The 20,404-nt window shown below is 41.8% G+C and overlaps 1 protein-coding gene across 50 annotated transcripts in view; it reads left to right on the forward strand.

Annotated features, from left to right (window-relative positions):
• The window catches only part of LMO7 (LIM domain 7), a 221,938-nt gene extending 218,680 nt beyond the window's left edge, over positions 1 to 3,258 (forward strand). For all 50 annotated transcript variants that reach the window (XM_021065682.2, XM_084981953.1, XM_021065686.2 and 47 more), the window contains 2 exons: positions 1,003 to 1,105; positions 2,515 to 3,258. In XM_021065682.2, the coding sequence (XP_020921341.2) occupies positions 1,003 to 1,105; positions 2,515 to 2,537 (126 nt within the window). In that variant the 3' untranslated portion in view covers positions 2,538 to 3,258. The remainder of the gene's footprint in view (positions 1 to 1,002; positions 1,106 to 2,514) is intronic.
• Positions 3,259 to 20,404: the final 17,146 nt, after the last annotated feature.

Here is a 20,404-nt window from a genome sequence, read left to right on the forward strand (position 1 = left end):
TTCTCAAACTCGGACCCTGGCTTCAAAAATTAAACCTGGACGCACGGTGTACTTCCTATCACCAGCCAAAGATTCTATAAGTCACATTTGCAGGGCTCAAATGCTGTCTCTAACATGCTGTCGTAGGCATATTTAATATGTAGTTTACCAAAGCTATTAACAGCATGGAGATGTGCAGATAGAACAGTGTCCAAAACTCTAGCTTTGAATAGGGAGCGTTGAAAGGGAAAGCAGTGTCAATATTTTTACAGTCAAGTAGCCTGCTAGCACCTTAGGGGTTCTGGCACATAGAAAAGAAGGAAGGCTGTATTGCTACTGTATTTTGCAGTATCTGTCTTTAGAGATGCATCTGTTTGATTCTTGAACTTGAGTTGGGCCAGAGAGAGAATCCAATCCTGGAGTCCTGCAGAGCTCAGCTTGTTTAAGCTTGTATGTCTCTGGCTCTGGTTGTTCGTAGGCTTAGCAGCATGAGTCAAAATTCTTAGTGTTTGAGCACATGGAACCAAAATCCGCAGCCTCAAAGAGAAAGCACCACATGTGAACACTCACTGGATTGGTGGTGCAGGGATGTGGGGTGTGGTCCTCCCCACCCCCAACCCCCACTCTCTGATCCCCACTCCCACCCCTACCCCCAGCAGAGCCAGAAACCCAGTTGGCTGCCCCTTGCCAGTTCCTTCCTGTGGCATCCGAGCCCCTCCCTTTCCCTGGGAGAAAGGAAGACTCAGTTTCTTTAAGCCAGTCAATGCATCACTTCTATTCTTTTGGTACCTTGGGAATGGTATCTTGGTTCTTAAAATTGGCTTTATGAATTCTTTAATATCTCGTCTGTCAGGCTTCATCTTAACCTATCTTTTGGCCATTCCCCCCCCCCCCCTTTGCTGAAATGCGTCTAAGAGCTTAGAAGCTGCATCTTGCTCAATTTTTTCTTTTTGCTGGGGAAGCCCTGAGCTTTCTGGAGCTAAGGGTGGATGTTTCATGTTTTTGTTGCCATGTGTCTTGCAGTGTGTGTCCTGTGAGCGTGACCTCGGAGGCTCTTCCTCAGGAGCCGAAGTCAGAATCCGAAACAACCAACTGTACTGCAACGACTGCTATCTCAGATTCAAATGTAAGAGAGCAAATCAGGGAGAAAATCTCTAGTCTTTTACGGAGACCGCGGGTTCCCATGCATTTCCCTGAACCTGCAACCCCCTCCCCCTCCAGCTCCCTGGCCCAAGACTCCAGGCTCTAGGAATGTCAGTGTGTCCCCTGCAGAGATGGTCCCGTGAGAGGGTCAGTGCCCAGGATTCCAGCCGTACGAGGGTGGGTGGGTGGCTGAGGAACTGGAGAGGGTCACCTGCCCGAGTCTGGATGGTGTGCGGTGCAGTCTGCTCAGAGTCTGGAGAAACTTCTAGTGACTCAAGGATACAAATAAACCAAGGCAGACCATTAAAATGCATCTTTTGTATAGACGCTTATCGGTTTCTTGGCTAAGGCTGGGCCCCCTCAGCATTTTAGCCGATTTCTATTATTTACCAATGGGCTTTAATTATGCAATTTAGAATATGAGAAACTTAAAACTGTGGTCTAGAAAGGTAATAAAGAGTATTCAGTTAATGCATTGTTGCTACATAATCATATACTATCAATGAATACAAGATTTTCAAAAGGAGAGCATTGATTCCCATTACATCCTATTTACGTGTCATTTTTGAAAAAATTGCGTTTTTCAAAAACTTCAAACGCTATCTTGTGGCTAAGCATGCTTTTTTTTCCCCTGTAAGTGTGTTGTAAAACACAGCATAGCGTAATTAGATTGCATATTGTTTATAGCTCCTTAGCATAATTAGATTGCATATTGTTTATAGCTCCATAAAGACAGCCATTATTCCTTTTTATATTTTGAGCCTCGATGCTGGTAACATGTGTTTCTTCCTTACCACGAAAGGGTGTTTGTTGCAAGTGGTATCAGCAAAACCCTATGCTTTTGAGCTCTGAGGTATTTATGTGGCCTTCATGTGACGAGTGTTTTGCACATGGCTTAAGCCCAGTCAACTCTCTTTTATCTGTCTCCGTGTTTTGAGCCTTCTGACCCCACTGGTCCAGCCCTTTGCTGGATGCCAGCACTGAGGTTGGAGATCGTCAAGGCTGGGCATGGAATTGGGGTGGAAACGTGTGTATGTGTGTGAGCTTTCTCTCTTTAATCAGAATTCCAAAGCCAAACGTAACTGATTTTCGGAATCATCATGGAAAAATTGCCCATGCCTTTTCTCGCCTCCAGTACAAATAATAGAGAGTTGAGTGTAACTTGTTTCTATATCAGCAGTTCATTTTTACTCCTTTTTTTTTTTTTCCTCAAATAAAGACTTCTAGAACCCAGAGGCTGTGATTTGCCTCGCTTTATCCTGAGTAACAAAGTGACTCTTTCTACCTCATTGGGGTCCTTCTCGGAGTGATTCCTGCTATGTACCCCAGGGGGCGATATTCAAGTGTTCCTGAATCTAAGTGCTTTTCTTTGTTCTCTTCTTGCCTGATCAGCTGGACGGCCAACCGCCATGTGATGTAAGCCTGCACACGAAAGCGCTGTTGCAGATAGAAGAGGAGGTGGTTGCTGCAGATGTAGATCTATAAATATATGTTGTATGTCTTTTTCGCTCTTTTTTAAAAAAGAATAACACTTTTTTTCCTGGCCTCTTTAGATTACACCAGAGCATTCTAATCTTGGTAGAACACGTATTTTTGTTGTTTATTTATAAGAAGGTAATTATGCGTGGGGGAAAGTGCCGTATTTTACTCTTTTTCAAATTCAGCATCGTTAAAGCACAAGAGAAAAATAAGAACAGCATATTTTTTTTGAGGCTGATAATGATCTTGTTTGACTTTCTAGTGGTGTTTTGAAGAGGGTTATTTTATTGGTTTTTTTTTTTAAGGTTCTGAAACATTATTTGAAATAGTTAATATAAATATGTAATTGCATTTGCTCTGTTTATTGGAATGTATGCTAAATTAATGCAGAACCATATGGAAAATTCCACTAAGCGCCACCTCCAAGTTTGCGTTCTGTATCCTTCTTTTCATCTATGTAACATTATGATTAATTTTTTTTTTAGCTTATGTTAACATTTTATTTGCTTGATGTGGGGAGCTCTGTTTTCTTCACCAGAATTGTCCTAAGCAATTCCCAGTAGGAAGCTGCTTCTTTTCATTCATGGAAAATCTTCATGTAAGAAGTAAGGCTTTCTGTTCCACTGCATTTGTAAATAAACTTGCTGATGCATTTAAGGAGCGGCTCTTTTTCTTCTGTGTGCATCTGCGTTTGTCAACCTTCCAAGCCTTTTACTCACATCTCAGGGTGCGACTTTTCTTGGTATTATGTGTTATTTAGCATCTCTACTGAGGTATAAATCTACATGCAATAAACTGTATGTATTTAAACTGTACCTGGACATATTTTGACATATGTGTATACCTGTGAAATTATCACTGCAATCATTATACTGTTTTTCCTGAAGTATTTTAACAAGGAACTTTATCTTTGACGGAACGTTGTTTTTGAATGCATACATTTTTATGTAACAGGTGAAGTGAATGATCACTTGTTAGATGATTTGCATAAAATCTTTACATATTTTTTTGCCTCCTCAGTGATAAAAGGAGAGTATAACGGTAAGTGTAGAAAATCTTTTTTTTTTTAATTTTTAAATGGTATTTATTTTTTCCATCATAGCTGATTTACAGTGTTCTGTCAATTTTCTGCTGTGCAGCAAGGTGACCCAGTCACAGATACAAGTATATATTCTTTTTCTCACATTATTTCATGCTATACAGCAGGAGCTCATTGCTTATCCACTTAGAAAACCTTTAGAGTAAAAAATATACCTACAAATGCTTTAGAAATCTGAAGTGAGAGTGCAAGAATATAAAACTTTAGCATCTTTTGAGCAAAAATGTAAACTTGCTTGAATCCTTTATAATAATGAAACTGGAGTGGATAATTCTAAGCTAGGAGAACCGTACTGGGATAGGTTAGAAATACACAAGAAGCTCTAATGTGGGAGAAAATTAAAAATTTAGTTTCGGTCTTTATCTTTGTTATTCTTTATTTCTGATATTAAAGTATGTTTTTGATAAAAACTTATCAAGTGCCTAAAGTGTAAGGACTACAGTTTTCAATTCCTTACTTCCAAGACAAGAGCTTATGTTTGAACTCATTCCACACACAGTTATTTATCCTGTGTTCCTAGTTAACATTGGATTGCGAATTTTTCCATGTTCTTAAAATCATTTCTATTTTTATTACTGGTTGCATAATGCTCCATTGTTTCATGCTGTGAATACTGAGTTGGTAATTCCTCTGCTGTGTGCATCTTAACTATTTCTGATATTTAGCATTTTAAAATGTAACATATAGGAGTTCCCGCCGTGGCTCAGTGGTTAACGAATCCGACTAGGAACCATGAGGTTGCAGGTTCGATCCCTGGCCTTGCTCAGTGGGTTAAGGATCTGGCGTTGCCGTGAGCTGTGGTGTAGGTCGCAGATGCGGCTCGGATCCCGTGTTGCTGTGGCTCTGGTGTAGGCCGGTGGCTGCGGCTCCGATTGGACCCCTAGCCTAGGAACCTCCATATTCTGCGGGAGTGGCCCTAGAAAAAGGCAAAAGGGCAAAAAAAAAAAAAAATATATATATATATATATATGTATATATATATGTATACACAAAACATATGGTTATAGATTCTATTTAAACATATATTTCCAATGTAAATTCCATGATGGGCTCTCCATGACCATATCTACTTTTTTTTTTTTTTTTTTTTTTTGCTTTTTAAGGCCACACTCAAAATATATGGAGGTTCCCAAGCTAGGGGTCTAATCGGAGCTACAGCTGCCAGCCTGCAACACAGCAATGCCAGATCTGTGCGACCTATACCACAGATCATAGCAGCACTGAATCCTTAACCTGCTGAGCAAGGCCAGGGATTGAACCTGAAACCTCATGGTTCCTAGTTGGATTCGTTTCTGCTGTGCTACGACGGGAACTCCTCTACTTCTTTATATTATTTTCATATATGAGATTGTCAGCTCAGAGATAATACATCTTAAGGCTGTCATGATACATATTGCCACAGTGGCTTCCAGGAGGATGCTACCAGCTCAGACTCCCACTCCCACTAACAGCACACAGGCTTGTCCATGTCACTGCATAGTCATGAAAATGAGTTTCCTTTGCCTTATTCTCTGCCTGACATGTAGTAGCCCTCACTGTGCAATAGCTGAATCAATTAATACACCACTGCTTCGATCTCTGTCTTGTTAATGCTGCTTGTTCCTGCCTCTGGTACAAGCTTGAATTCTTACATCCTATTAGTTTTCTTGTCCAACATCTTTTCTGATCGTTACTCCTTTTCATGGAAGTCCTTTGTCTTTTTATCTTGTCGTCTTGCCCTGTTTTTCATCCCTTCTCAACATGTTCTTATGATTGTTTTTTCCTCATTTCTCATATTATCTTGCTAAGTGATCATTTTGTTACTGCAAGTTGTTAGAACAGCTTTCAGAGATTTTCTTCTAAGACACAGGTTTTACAGCACCTTTGCACATGCCCAGGAGGCTTTGTTATTTCATCTAGGAACAAGGAAAGACAGAGTCATTCAACCATTTTTTTAATCAAACTTTATGTGCCAGGCACAGTTTTAGGCACTGGAGATAGAGCAGTGAGGAAATACAAAGTTTTATCTCTGATTGGGCTTGGATTTCAAGTTGGGGGAGAAGCAATGATAGAGAAATGCAAGAAAATGTAACATGAATATAGCGATAAGGGCAGTGAAGAGTGAATGAGCAGGGAATTCCCATCGTGGCGCAGTTGAAACGAATCCTGTTAGCAACCATGAGGTTGCAGGTGTGACCCCTGGCCTCGCTCGGCAGGTTAAGGATCTGGGCCTTGCTGTGAGCTGTGATGTAGGTTGCAGACGTGGCTCAGATCTGGAGTGGCTGTGGCGTAGGCCGGCAGCTGTAGCTCCAATTAGAACCCTACCCTGGGAACCTCCATATGCCACAGGTGTGGCCCTAAAAAAAAAAAGAGAGAGACACCAATGAGCAGGATCAGGAGGCTCCATGAAGGCTGGAAATGGAAGTTCCATGATGATTTTTTTTTTTTTTTTTTTGCCCTTTTGCCTTTTTAGGGCCACACTTGCGGCATACGGAGGTTCTGGCTGGGGGTCAGATCGGAGCTGTAGCCGCTGGCCTACACCAGAGCCACAGCAATGCAGGATCTGAGCCACATCTGTGACCTATACCACAGCTCAACACCGGATCCTTAACCTGCCGAGCGAGGCCAGGGATCGAACCCGCAACCTCATGGATCTTAGATTCGTTTCCGCTGAGCCACGTCGGGAGCTCCTCCATGGTGCTTTTTTATAGCGGTTGTTAGAGCCTCTCTGATATTTGAGCCAAAGCCTGAAGGAATGAGGGAGGAGCAAACCTTACAGATATTTGAGGGGAAATCATTCCAGATAAAGAGAACGGCAAATTCATGAGTCCTGAGGCAGGACAACATTTGGTGTGTTCAAGAAGCAGCTATGAGGTTGGGATGCATCAAGTGAGAATGAGGTGAGCAAGGAGGCGTGGAGGGTGGGCCCAGGGCCTTACTCTGAGCAGGACAGAGACATTGCAGAGTTGAGCTGAGGATTGAAATGAACCAACTTACATTTTCAAAGGACTACAGACCACCTCCTAGACAATAGGTTGCAGTGGGGAGTGGGTTTATGATCTGGCTTGTCTCAGTGGAAGTGCTGGTCCTGCCCAGTGAGTTAGGGATCCAGAACTGCTACAGATGTGGGGTTCAGTCACAGCTCCCGCTCAGATTCTGTCCCTGGCTTGGGAACTTCCATCTGCCTCGGGTGTGGCCAAAAAAGAGAAAAATAAAACCAAACCGTAGATTGCAGGGAGTTCTCATTGTGGCTCAGTGGGTTACAAACCTGACTCGTAACCATGTGGATGCAGGTTCGATCCTTGGCCTTGTTAGTGGTTAAGGATCCACCATTGCCTTGAGCTGTGGTGTAGGTCATAAAAGCATCTTGGATCCCGCGTTGCTGTGGCTGTGGTGTAGGCCAGTGGCTGCAGCTATGTTTTGACCCCTGGCCTGGAACCTCCATATGCCATGGACGTGGCCCTAAAATAAAAGCAAAAAAAAAAAAAGCAATCCTTATTCTCACTGAGGGGAAAGGCACATACCCAAAGGGTTCCAGTGCCTGGTAGCAAAGCCCAGGGCTATGAGAGAAGTTCAGTGTGTGAGAATCCAAGAGACATCTGTACTCAGGGAACTGAAACAACTTCACAGCTGAGTTGCTGTTTGAACTGCCTCCTTAAGAGCAGATATAATCTTAACAGATTGAGCATGCTGAAGGGACAGAATACCATTTCTGAGTTGGGATCAACCCCCCCAGCGATGCCTCCTTACTTTGCATTTTCATTAAAACCATACACGGCTGACCTGTTTTTCACAGGAGTGGGTTGATCCCTAGATTCACTCCTTAGGATCACATCTCCATGAAGTGCTGGAGATCTGACCTACGGTGGTGAGGCTGCGAAAAGGAATATGTCCATGGATGAGAGACAGTGATTCAAAAACGTGACAGGGCCTAAAGAAAATCAAGACGAACTGTGGCCTCCAAGCCCGGGTAGTTTAGAGACTGATCTTGTTGGAGGGAGGAGATAAGCTCTGTTTTGGACATAATGCAGCATTGACATACAAGGAGAAGTAGGTGAAGGTAGCTGGAAGTAGAGGTTTGGGATTAAATAGCAAGAGGTGACCTCCTTTAAAGTGTGTTCAGGAGTTCCCGCTGTGGCTCAGTGGGTTGAGAACCTGACTGGTATCCATAAGGATGCGGGTTCAATCCCTGACCTCGCTCAGTGGGTTAAGGATCAGGGGTTGCCATGAGCTATGGTGTAGGTCGCAGATGCAGCTCAGATCCCACGTTGCTGTGACTGTGGTGTGGGTTAGCAGCTGCACCTCTGATTCAACCCCTGGCCTGGGAATTTCCATATGCCGCAGTTGAGGCCCTAAAAAATAGTAAAAGTGTGTTCATTTACATGCACAAAATGATTTAAAAAGTTTTTCCTCACCTGAGAGAAAGTCAAGAAGGTCAGTTCATCCAGCAGTTCAATAATGTCATCAAAGGCCCGTATCACTCATGGCAGGCTGTTTGGCTATGACAAGGCTGGCTGATCCTAAGACTGGTTACTGCCACGGCTCTAAGACAGCCTCCGTGCTTCTTTGTTGATCGTCACTGGAAGAGATGCAGGCCTCTCGTTGCTCCTAAGTGTATAGGGGAACATTCCCAGAGGCCTTTAGTAAACCCCTCACTTCTCATTGGCCAGGCTTGGGTTATTTGCCCATGTTGGAGCCCAACTTCCCCATTATGCTATGGAGGACTAATGGGAGTTTGGTGGAATAGATGCTGGGGAGCTAAAAAAGATATGCACCAAAGTTGGTTTCATGAATTCTCTTAAAAATGGAATCCTTGCTTGATGTGAGACCCTGTCTTTCAAAATTAAAACAGTGCAAGTCGGCGAGCTTCTTAAAGAATAACAGGAGTTCGCTTTGGGGCTCAGTGGGTTAAGAACCCAACATAGGATCTATGGATGCAAGTTTGATCCCTGGCCTCACTCAGTGGGTTAAGTTCTGGCAAGCTGTGGTGTAGGTCACAGATGCACCTTGGATTTGGCATTGCTGTGGTTGTGGTGTGGGTGGGCAGCTGCAGCTCCGATTCGACCCCTAGCCCGGAAATTTACATTTGCCACAGGTGCGGCCCTGAAAAGAAAACCGAAAGAATAATGGAGAGAAAACAGGAGAGGGGACAAGCGTAATCCCACCAAGGCTTCAGTGAGGGAGAACTCGCAGGAGAAAACTTGGTCCGTTCAAGCAAATATAAAAGAACAGCTCACGGCGGTGATGAAGTGAAACCTGATAACGCAGATAATCTGTGAATACTTGGCAAATATAAAGTGTGAAAAATAGTCTCATGCTTTTTCTGGTTTCTTATATAAAAATTAATGAAAGGGAAACATGAGTTATTTGCTCATCTTCTGAGTAAACTTTAGATTGTGGCTTTTATGTGCCGTAATCTCATAATATTGTTTAATATCTCTAGTTGACCCAGCGATACCCTTGTTGATTCTGTTGGATGATCCTGTGTGACGCTTTTTAATGCCTACACTGTAAAGACCCTCAAAGTGCTTCAGGGAGAGTAGTTTTCATCACAAAGTTTAGAACAATCCTGTGAAAGATTATCAAACTTCCTTGCTGCTAAAATTAGACCAGAAAAAAAAAATAGAATTTATTTAAAATTCCACAGGAAAGAATTAGCAGAATCAAGAAAAGAACGTAGCAGTGCTTTCTAGGTTTCACTCAGGCTTTGAAGTTGCCTATTTTTGTGTGCTGCTTGCCATTACTTCTAAACTTTGTTATTTTTGGTAGCTAGGTGCTTTATTAGATCTATAATGAATTCAATGTCACAGACTTGAATGGGAGGCATTGATCTGCGTGTTTCCATTTCAGGCTAAATAGAGTTCCTCTTACTGTCAGAAGCTCATTTGCCCTTTCAACCTGCTCCAGGGTAGCAGGAAAACATCCATTAGAGAGGGCCGAGAGAACTCCCAGGTCAAGTTTGCAAGTCCTGTGTGTTCTTAAATCCATTTCTCCCTCGAAATCAGACCAGCTTCCTGGGATCCCTTAGTTGTAAAATGCTGACTTTGTGTCACTCTCAAGTTCAGATGCATAATGAGATTTAGGGTGTCCATGTTGCCTTCATCCTGAATACATTTAAGTTCAAGTGTCAGGAACATAGCTCACGCTGAAGAGGAAGCCAGATGAACACGGAGAGAGAAGACAGGAAAGAGTCCCTCCCAGGACCTGAGATCACGTGAACAAGTGTTCATCGCGTATTCACTATGCGGGTTATTAGGGACATAGTAGCAAGCATGACATCTTCATACTCTAAAATAACTGTTCAGCTATGAAAATTAGCATTTTTATAATGAAAATTATAATTTACCAATAATATTTGCTTAGAGCCCCATTCCGTCTGAAAGCAGAAGACCCAAACCTAGTCTTGTCTGTTGCTTCTCTCCATCTTTTTCAGATTGCAGTCCAACCAAAGCAGGATTTTCCCTATCCCCTCTTCTCTTCCATGATTGGCATCTCACTTTGGCTTTGCTTCCGTGGTGAAGAGGTGTGTCTCCATGCTGGGCCTGTGGAAGAACCTTATTCTCCCTGGTTTCTATGCCAGTGGTCACTGCGACATCTGTTGTCCTGTCTGCACTTTCTACTTCATGAGGGCATCCACTGGGGTGTCCACTTTCCCATGGGGTTGATGGCTGGAAGGTCCATGCAGCAGCACAGCCTACCTTGCGTTCAGCGTCAGCCTTCATCTCAAACAGGCACCTCCTTCAGGTCACAGGGCTGCTCTGTCAGCCAAAGGTCCTTGCTACCCCTAGATCCTGAATCACACTGGCAGAGGCCCATTTTCTTTCTTTCTTTTTTTTTTTTTTTTTTTTGTCCTTTCTAGAGCTGCTCCCACGGCATATGGAGGTTCCCAGGCTAGGGGTCTCATTGGAGCTGCAGCCACCGGCCTACGCCAGAGCCACAGCAACGCAGGATCCGAGCCGCGTCTGCAACCTACACCACAGCTCACGGCAACACCGGATGCTTAACCCACTGAGCAAGGTCAGGGATCGAAGCCGCAACCTCATGGTTCCTAGTTGGATTCATTAACCACTGAGCCACGATGGGAACTCCAAAGGCCCATTTTCATATAAGGTAACATACAGCTTGCAGAGATTAGGATGGGGCCATCGCTGGCATACCACAATCACGTTGATACTTACCCACTAAAACCAGGAATTACTATTCCCCCCTTGTGCCTCTGTTTATTTTTATTTTTTATTTTTTTATTTTTTTGTCTTTTTTGTTGTTGTTGTTGTTGTTGTTGTTGTTGCTATTTCTTGGGCCGCTCCCGCGGCATATGGAGGTTCCCAGGCTAGGGGTTGAATCGGAGCTGTAGCCACCGGCCTACGCCAGAGCCACAGCAACGCGGGATCCGAGCCGCATCTGCAACCTACACCACAGCTCACAGCAACGCCGGATCATTAACCCACTAAGCAAGGGCAGGGACCGAACCCGCAACCTCATGGTTCCTAGTCGGATTCGTTAACCACTGCGCCACGACGGGAACTCCTGCCTCTGTTTATTTAAAGAGAATTCCTTAGGATGATTCTGACTAAAAATGCTAAGGTCTTTTTTTTTTTTCTCAAATCATATTTATAATAATGTGTACTCATCACTAAAAGACATAATACAATGGCATTTGTCATCTCCATAGACTTAATTTTCAGTGGGACAGTGGTGGTGCCAGTGACTTCTGCATTGCCCATTTTGTTTCCTTTCTTTGGGAGCCATCTCCAAAATGATGGGTAAGATGATCCGTTGTGTCGTAAGAAGAACATATTAGAACATTTCTTGATATGTGCTTTTATGCTTGAAAAGAAAAAGTTGTAAGCATTTCTAATATTTCATAGAAGGGTTGACACACACACACGTCTGTCTTTGTGGCTGCATTAGTCACAGGTAGCGCAGAAAACCTGTAGTGTGGCATGTGGACGTCCTGGCGGCTGAATGAGGACAATGGTGTTCTCAGTTGGCACGTTGTCATGTATTACAGTTTACTTGTGGCATCACTTTGCAAGCAAGATTTCTATAAACTAAGCATGAGAAGCATGAAGAAGAACCTCTACAATTTTTTCACTGATGTTTAAAGTTAAGTAAGATTTAATCAATCTTTTATACACTACATATGATAATCAATGCTTACAAGTAACACTAACAGATGCATAAAGGCGAATCCCCTTCTTCTTCCTACTTAGGTTAAAATGGCTGCAAAAATATACTGAAACTAATGTAGAAACACAGAAGTATATTTTTTTTTTCCAGCGAATATTGCTGGATAAGGCACAGAAAACATCGCTGAAGTCAAGAGGAAACAAGAATGAGAACAAATAATTCTGTGAGAGGTTTGCTATGTAATAACAGGTGTTTCCATCATGTCTCAGCTTGTGGTATTTGCTAAATTCTGTTTCAGTGAAATAGAAAAAAGAATGAGTCATTAAAAATATTTTAAAAGACAGAGACTCCACAGGAAATTACTTTATTTAAAACAACAGTTTACGGTAAAACGGCACATTTCTGCATTGAGGGAAGGGCTATTTTAGAATAAAGAGATTTCAGAATATATTTAGTCTTTTATTTTTATTATTAATATACTATTTTTACTACATCATTTATGGCAAGTTTTAGTCTTACAGAAATTATAGTCAGAAGTTAGCACATGTGGTTAATTTTATAAGAACGGGGTCTTTTTTCAGCTTTGAGGTGTAATTGACAAAATTGCCAGATATTTAAAGTATACAATGGGATGGTTTCTTACATGTATACATTGTGAAAAGATTCCCTCCATATCACCCACAGAGTTATCCCTTTTTTTTTTTTTTGATAAGGACATTGAAGTTCTTTTAGCAAATTTCAATTACACAATGCAGTGTTGGCAATGAGAGTCTCCATATTATCCGTTAGATCCTCAGGCCTTATTCATCTTGCTGAAAGTTTATAACCCTTTTACTAACCTCTCCCCGTTTTCTTCAGCTCTGGCCCTAGGCAACTACTCTTCTACTCTTTAAAAACCAAAGCTTCACTGGATCAAAATAACATTTTGTAATGAGATGGGGAATGACCACAAAATACTGCTTTGCTACACTTGATGGCAACAATGTTTGATGGCTTTGTTTTCATTACTTTGTTTGGCAGTAGTTGAAGATATTCTGCATTTTTTCCTTTGCAAAGAAAAAAAAAGAAAAATTTCAAATGTGCTGACCTTTTCCTTGATAAGTGGCAGCCTGTCGTTTTCCTAGTAGATATTTAAAATACAAAAACAAGCTTAATTATCTTGTATGATAAAGGTAACTTTAAAAATAAATAAGAAAATATGTGTCCCTCTTTGCAGGAAACATACTATGAGAAATTAATATGTAAAAAGTTTCCATTGTTATCGGTTTTGTTAAATTAAAAAAACCTTGTAAATATTTTACACATAAAAAATTCTCATTAGAAACGAATTGATATATTTTTAGCAGAATTTGAACCAGTTCGTTTATATATACACAAAAGGCAGAGTCAGTGAGTGATAGGTAGTAGGATGGAGAATTAACTAGCTCATCTTTAACAAAATGGTAGCAGGCATTTAGGAATGAGTAGTCACTTAGTAAGTTACTAAGGGTGACTCAGTAAACCTGCCAGGGACAAACTCCTTCCACCTGCCTTTTTGGGCCAGCCTTGCACACCCAGGAGGCTGGTACACTTGTCCACAACCAAATCTTCCAGTCTTTTTATCATGAAGACATTTTGTAAAATCAGAGTATTCAGGAGTTCTCTTGTGGCACAGTGGATTAGGGATGTGGTGCTATTACTGCTGTGGCTTGGATCACTGTTGTGGCATGGGTTCAATCCCTGGCCCAGGAACTTCTGCATGCAGCAGGTGCAGCCAAAAAGGAAAAAAAAAAAAAAGAGTTAATCATATAATCATATTGTGATTCACAAAATACCTAGAAAAATAAATATTTTGAGGGAGGAAAGTTTTTGTTGTTGTTGGGATTTTTTTGCTTTGTTTTGTTTTTTGTTTTTGTTTTCTTTTTTTTTTTTTAATGGCCGCACTTGTGGCATATGGACGTTCCTGGCCTAGGGGTTGCAGCTGCTGGCCTATGCCAGAGCCTCAGCAACACTGAGTCCCAGCTGTATCTGCAAACTACACTGCAGCTTGCCACAATTCTGGATCCTTAACCCACTGAAAGAGACCAGAGATGGAACCTACATCCTCACAGAGACAACTTCAGGTCCTTAACCTGTTGAGCCACATTGGGAACTCCAAGGGAGGAAAGATTTTTTTTTTAATACCGATAAATAAATAGTTTCATATACTGTTTTGATATTTACCTCTTTTTTACCTTCCATTTTCAGCATATTTTAATGTACCCAACCTATTACAGTGCTTATATATGATCTATTATTAAATATTAATATTGGGAGCTATGTGGTCTACTTTTAATCCTTTCCTAAAATAAGGTGATTTTAAAAGTTGGAATTAAAAATGTTTACAGTTCTGGCATCTGAAACCCAAAGAAGTAATGTGAATTGATGAATGCGTCTCAGACCAGACTGGAACTTAGGTCTTGCCCTGTTTGGGGTGTTCCCATCTTAAACCCTTTAAATGTCTTTTTAAAATTACTTTAAGTGAAGGAGGTTGCCCTAAAACACATATACATCCATTGGAGAATTGGAGCATTGGCAGTAGGACCCATTCTATTGTTTACATGGTTATAATATATCTGGGGGTAGAAACTTGAACTTTCAGGGACTCGGATCTCCATGTGAAAAGCTGTTGGTGATCAGAGCAAGAAATTGATCTCACCCTGAATTCTGCATTTTTCCATTAAGAGCTGTATTTGTCCATCCACCCACTCCCCGACCCCATGCCCAGCTTCTTGATAGTTGGATCCAAGTTTTCTAAATTTTTGGTATCTTCTTGGCAATTAGCACTTAGAATGAGGGGCAGATGGTGTGACAGTTGGGACAACAGTGCTGAGTCATATGTGTAACCTTGAGTGACTTACTTTCCTTCTCTGTGCCTCAGTTTTCTTATACGTAAAACAAAAATGATACAAGGATTCCTAATAGTCTATATCTTATGAGCCTTCTATGACCAAGAACAGTCCCAAGGCAATTCATGTAAAATGCTTAGAAAAGTGGTTGGCAAATAGAAACAAACAACGCGTGTTAACTTTTAGCTGAACAGCTTATGCTGAGTGTTGGAAGAATAAACAAACTATCTTCTAAAAACTTTATTTCAGTTTTTGAGATAGTACAGGATTGACACAGGTAAAAAAAAATCAGCAATAAAAGAGCAGAATGCAACTATGTTCCTATTTCTGTTAAAGATTTATTCGTAGCATAACATTCTTTTTATGTATTTCTAACACACTAGGGGGCAGTGTTGGCACAATATTGGGGGGAAAAAACACCCAGGGGTTTTTTTTTTTTTTTTTTTTTCTTCCTCCTTTCCCCTTCCTGTTTGATAACTTTCTAGTTAGTTTTGGAATCAACGATCAGCCCAGTATTAGTAGTCTGGGCACAGCCCAGTGCTGAATCCTGCAGGAGAGGGGCTGAAGGATTAACAGGAAATTCAAATGATCCTTGCTTCATGAGCACAAATCCAAATCCAGGCTGTTACAAGCGGAGAAGCTCTGGGTTACTGCGCTTTTTTTTTTTTATTTCCCCTTTGTAGGAATAGGCTTAGGAACACTTTAGCTCACAACTCAGGGCCCTGGAGTGTGCGTGACGGTCCCGGAGCACTGCCAGCTTGGAGAGGCGGTCCTGTCTCAGCAGTCTCCATGTTTCCTCAGTTAATGAGCCACCTCCTCTCTCTGGGCTGGGGTTGCTGCAGCCACAATCCATTCTCTTTGTGGGCGAGGTCAGTAATTGCCAGGAAGGTCAGATCGTGATTTTAAAACTACTGGATTGTTAGAACATTTTTTATTGTTCTAAGATTTTTTTTTTTTTTTTAGCCTGGAGCTTTTCTGAAGGTAGATGATCACCAGTTAAAAAATGCAGCTGCCACAACTGGGCAAAGCCCTGGGGCCACAGAAAACGATGACAATACTCCCTGCTCCTCCTTTGAATTACATTTTCACCATGTAAATTGAGTTCCCCATCTGCCAGATGAACTCTTGAAGGGATTTGGGCATATATCTATCTTTGTCTTTATATCTACACACATACACACACACAACACATTTTTATTCATTCAACTCACAAATATGTTTGGAATGCCCAGTATGACCTAGGCACTGTCTACCGGGGGAAAAAACAAAACAAACAAACAAACAAAAAACGCAACCTAAAAGTTGAGAATTAACATTTTATTTGGCAGGCAAAGTTGAGGACTTAAACCCGGAAGACAGGCAGCTCTGAGCAACTATTACCCAGGAGGTAAGGGAGAAACCAGGATACAAAGGAGTTGTTAACAACAAAAACCAGGCAGTTGGAAGACCAAAAGATTACTGTTAACTATTGAGTTCTCGTTGTGGCTCAGCAGACACATATCTGCCTAGTAATTGTGAAGATGCAGGTTTGATGCCTGGCCTCACTCAGTGGGTTAAAGATCTGGCCTTGCTGTGAGCTGTGGTATAGGTTGGAGATGCAGCTCAGATCTGGCGTTGCGGTGGCTGTAGCGTAGGCCCATGGCTACAGCTCCCATTCGAGAACCTCCATATGCCTAGGGGTGCGGCTCTAAAAAGACAAAAGATAAAAAAAGGTTACTATTAAAGAAAAACCAGGCACCTCAAATTCATGTGTTTCGTGCTTTTCTATATATGGGAAGATGCATGAGCCTGGGCTCACTGAAATCATTCCTTTTTATATGCACCTCAGCTATCTAGGGCCACTATCCTGCTTTTCTCCATCCTTCAGGATACTCGGTTGGGTGTGGCTGCGGTGGCTACTTGAGGGCTGGAGCATCCTTTGTTTCCTGATATGGCAGGTGACATTTTTCATCCACAGCACTAATATCGACAATGCAGAAAAAGCAGGACCAAAACACATAAGTCATCCCTCTTATGGCACTTGTATTATATAGTATGTGTAAATGTGGCAGGTGGTGTAAGTGCTGCGAAATAACTGGTGTAAAGGGAAATGAAGGGGATTCTTTTTTTTCTTTTTTGGCCACTCCATGGCCTGTGGAGCTCCTGGGCCAGGGATAAGATGGAGCAGCAGTTTTTTATTTTTTATGTATTAGAGTATTGTTGATATTTTATTTTACTATTTTATTAGAGTATAGTTGATTTACAGTGTTGTGTCAATTTCTGCTGTGCAGCGAAGTGACCCAGTCATGTGTGTGTGTGTGTGTGTGTATATATATATATGTATGTATGCATATACATTCTTTTTCTCATACTACCTTCTATCATGGTCTCTGCCGGGAGGCTGGAGAGGGCCCTGTGTTAAACAGTAGGACCTTGTTGCTTGTCCATTCTAAATGTGATACTTTGCATCTACCAACCCCAAACTCCCAGTCCATCCCACTGCCTCCCTCTCCCCCTTGGCAACCACAAGTCTGTTCCCTACATCCATGAGTCTCTCTGTGTTTTGTAGGTAGGTTCATTTGTGCTATATTTTAATTCCAAATATAAGTGATATCATGTTAGTTGTCTTTCTCTTACTTCACTTAGTTTGAGAATCTCGAGTTGCATCCATGTTGCTGCAAATGACATTATATCATTCTTTTTTATGGCTGAGTAGTATTCCATTGTGAATATATACCAGATCTTCTTAATCCATTCATCTGTCTATGGACAATAAAGTTTTTCTCCATGTCTTGGCTATTGTGAATAGTGCTGCAATGAACATAGAAGTGCATGTATCTTTTTGAATTGTAGTTTTATCCGGATATATGCCCAGGGAGTGGGATTGCTGGATCACATGGTAGTTCTATATTCAGTTTTCTGAGGAACTTCCTTGCTGTTTTCCGTAGTGGTTGTTTGATCCACCTCCTAGAATAATGAAAAGAAAAAGAAAAAGAAACCATTGGGGCCTAATTAAACCCAAGATGCTGCTTTGACATATGCTAGAGATGTGGCAATGCCAGATCCTGTGCTGGGCTGGGGATGGAATCTGTGTCTCAGCCCGTAGAGATGCTGCCATCCCACTGTGCCAAAGCAGGAACTGCAGGGATTCTTTTTTAGATAGGGTGGCCAGGAAAGGATTCCTGAGCATGGAAATGTCAGAGCAGACACCTGCATTACTATCGATTGTTCCTGTCTCCCTCAGGTTCATATGTTGCATCCTAATACCCCATGTGATGACATTTGGAGATGGGGCCTTTGGGAGGTAATTAGGTCATGAGAGTGGAGCCCCCACGAATGAGATTAGTGCCCTTATAAAAGAGACTCTACAGAGATCCCTTGTCTCTTTCACCACGTGAGGACACAATGAAAACATGGTCATCTAAGAACAAGTAAGAGGGTCCACCAGACACCAAATCGACTGGTGCCTTGATCTTGGACTTCCAGCTTCCAGGATTATGAGCAATAAATTTCTGTTGTTTATAAGTCACTAGCCTATAGGAGTTTGTGATAGTAGCTTGAGCCGACAAAGACATGGAAGAAATGAGGGCATGAAATGGACCACTTTCCAGGGTAAGAATATTCCAGAAGGAAGGGGATACAAATGCTCTGAGGAAGTTGTGTGAGAAGGCACTGAGATAATTGGGCAGATGCAGATGGATGGGGTCTAAAGCTCATGAAAGCTCATGAAAATTAGTCCCCCTCTTTAGGAGAATATACAATTAGGTACAAAAGTGAATATGTAAAATTTTAAAAATCCCCCAAAATTACAAAATGGTAAGAGCTGACAAATTGTGTGAGTATCAGTCCACTAGACATTTATACTCATTAACTTCCCAACACTTCTGTAGTTTTTCCTATAGTTTTGACTACACACTCTTTGATCACGTCTTTGTATAACTGACGGTGTAATAACTTTTACAGAGCTAATAGTTCGTTTGGTCTTTCCTTTGGCATGGTTGAACAAAATATTGACAGTTTATAAATTTCAGTTTTACACTTCTTTTTGGTGATGCCATGTGTATTTCCAAGATTCTCAAAATTCGAAAATCTCCAAACTTTCTTCCAAATATGAACTCTAAGATTTGGAAGACTTTTTGACAGAGAAAATTCTGGTTTTGTCCATTTCCAAACCTTGTTATCCTCCTGCTACCGAATACTTTTAAAACTGGGTACCACGGAACCACATTCGTATCTCATTTGACTTTTGCCCCTCTGTCTTCACATCATGACATCGTAGGGTGAGCCTGCATGGAAGGGACAGGCATTTCCTGGAAGCCCTGCCTGAACCACGACAGCTACCACATGCTGAAGTAACTGCAAGCCACAGAAATACACTTTAGACAAACAGCATACCCTTGAATCTACTCCCCCTTAGCCAGACCCCAAAATGCCCACGGCCACGCCACTGCCTTCTGACAGGAGGGGAGATAGATCAGAGGGAAAACAGGATTGGAAAAAGGTAGAGGCCTTAACTGATTGTGGTTAAACTCTTTCTCTTTTAAAAAGTTGTTTAAAAATTTTATTATAGTTGATTTACAATGTTCTGTCAATTTCTGCTCTACAGCAAGGTAACCCATATATATATATATATATATTCTTTTTTCTCACTTTATCCTCCATCATGCTCCATCACAGTGACTACCTATAGTTCCCTGTGCTGTACAGCAGGACCTCATTGCTTATCCACTCCAAAGGCAATAGTTTGCCTCTACTAACCCCAAGCTTCCCAGTCCATCCCACTCCCTCTCCCTTGCCCCTTGGTAACCACAAGTCTGGTTCTCTATGTCCATGCATTTGTTTCTGTTCTGTAGATAGATAAACTATTTTTCTTTTGCAAGCTTTACAAAATACCGTGACTGTGTTGCCACATGGCTGTGCGGGGAAGGGGCTTGAACCTTAAGCTTCATAAACTCCCATGGAAAACCTATGTCTTCCAGAATGAGAAGGTATTCTTGCCCTACCATTAGGTCCTTGAGGGAGAGAATATCCCACAGGGTGGGATTTGTTTGGAAGAATAATTTAATATAACCAAGTTCCAAAACATACCCAACAGGGCACGGCAGACAGATTTCCCACCTTGCACAGTTGTGTGTCACCAGCAGGGGTGACATGAAACCGTGGGATGAACCCAGCAGCTTCTGGGATGGTACCTACTGGATATAGGTGGTGGAAGGTGAAGGGGAGGTGAGGTTTGGTTGTTTCATGCTGTCACTTGTCATTTTGATTTTGAAAATTTTTTAAATCTGTAAATCCCATTTATAAAGTGTGCAGATCGCATGTGAATTTTTTTTGGCAAAAACACGCTTTTGGAAAAACTTCTTCCTTGGTGGCCCGCTGTAGGAACAGCACCAGAGACCTCTCACAGTTTGAACTTTCTCAGCAGGAGATTCAGGGATGTGTATTTAGTCTAAAGGTTCCATCTGTAGTGGGCTGTGATTCTTTGTCTACCAGTGTGACACTCCTGACAACGCTGTAACTGATGGTTTGTTTGTTTTTTTCTATTGTTTTGGTTCTTCCCCCGATCTGTTTGTGCAGATAAGCAATACAGCACAGAGGACGAGCGTGGAGATTTTTGGCGCCAAATGTCATGCAGTGGTTACACGCGTTAGCTGAATTAATCTGGGGCATTAGTCATTGCTTGGCATGAAGTAATCAGTACCTGTCAGGGGCCTGACTGATTTCACCAGGAGATTCCTGCTCAGCCTCT

The sequence above is a fragment of the Sus scrofa genome, chromosome 11 (genome assembly GCF_054392235.1).
Source record: "Sus scrofa isolate SSC_HxYL_T2T_F1_AM1 chromosome 11, Sscrofa_HxYL_maternal_Yorkshire_Landrace_v2.0, whole genome shotgun sequence".
NCBI lineage: Eukaryota > Metazoa > Chordata > Mammalia > Artiodactyla > Suidae > Sus > Sus scrofa.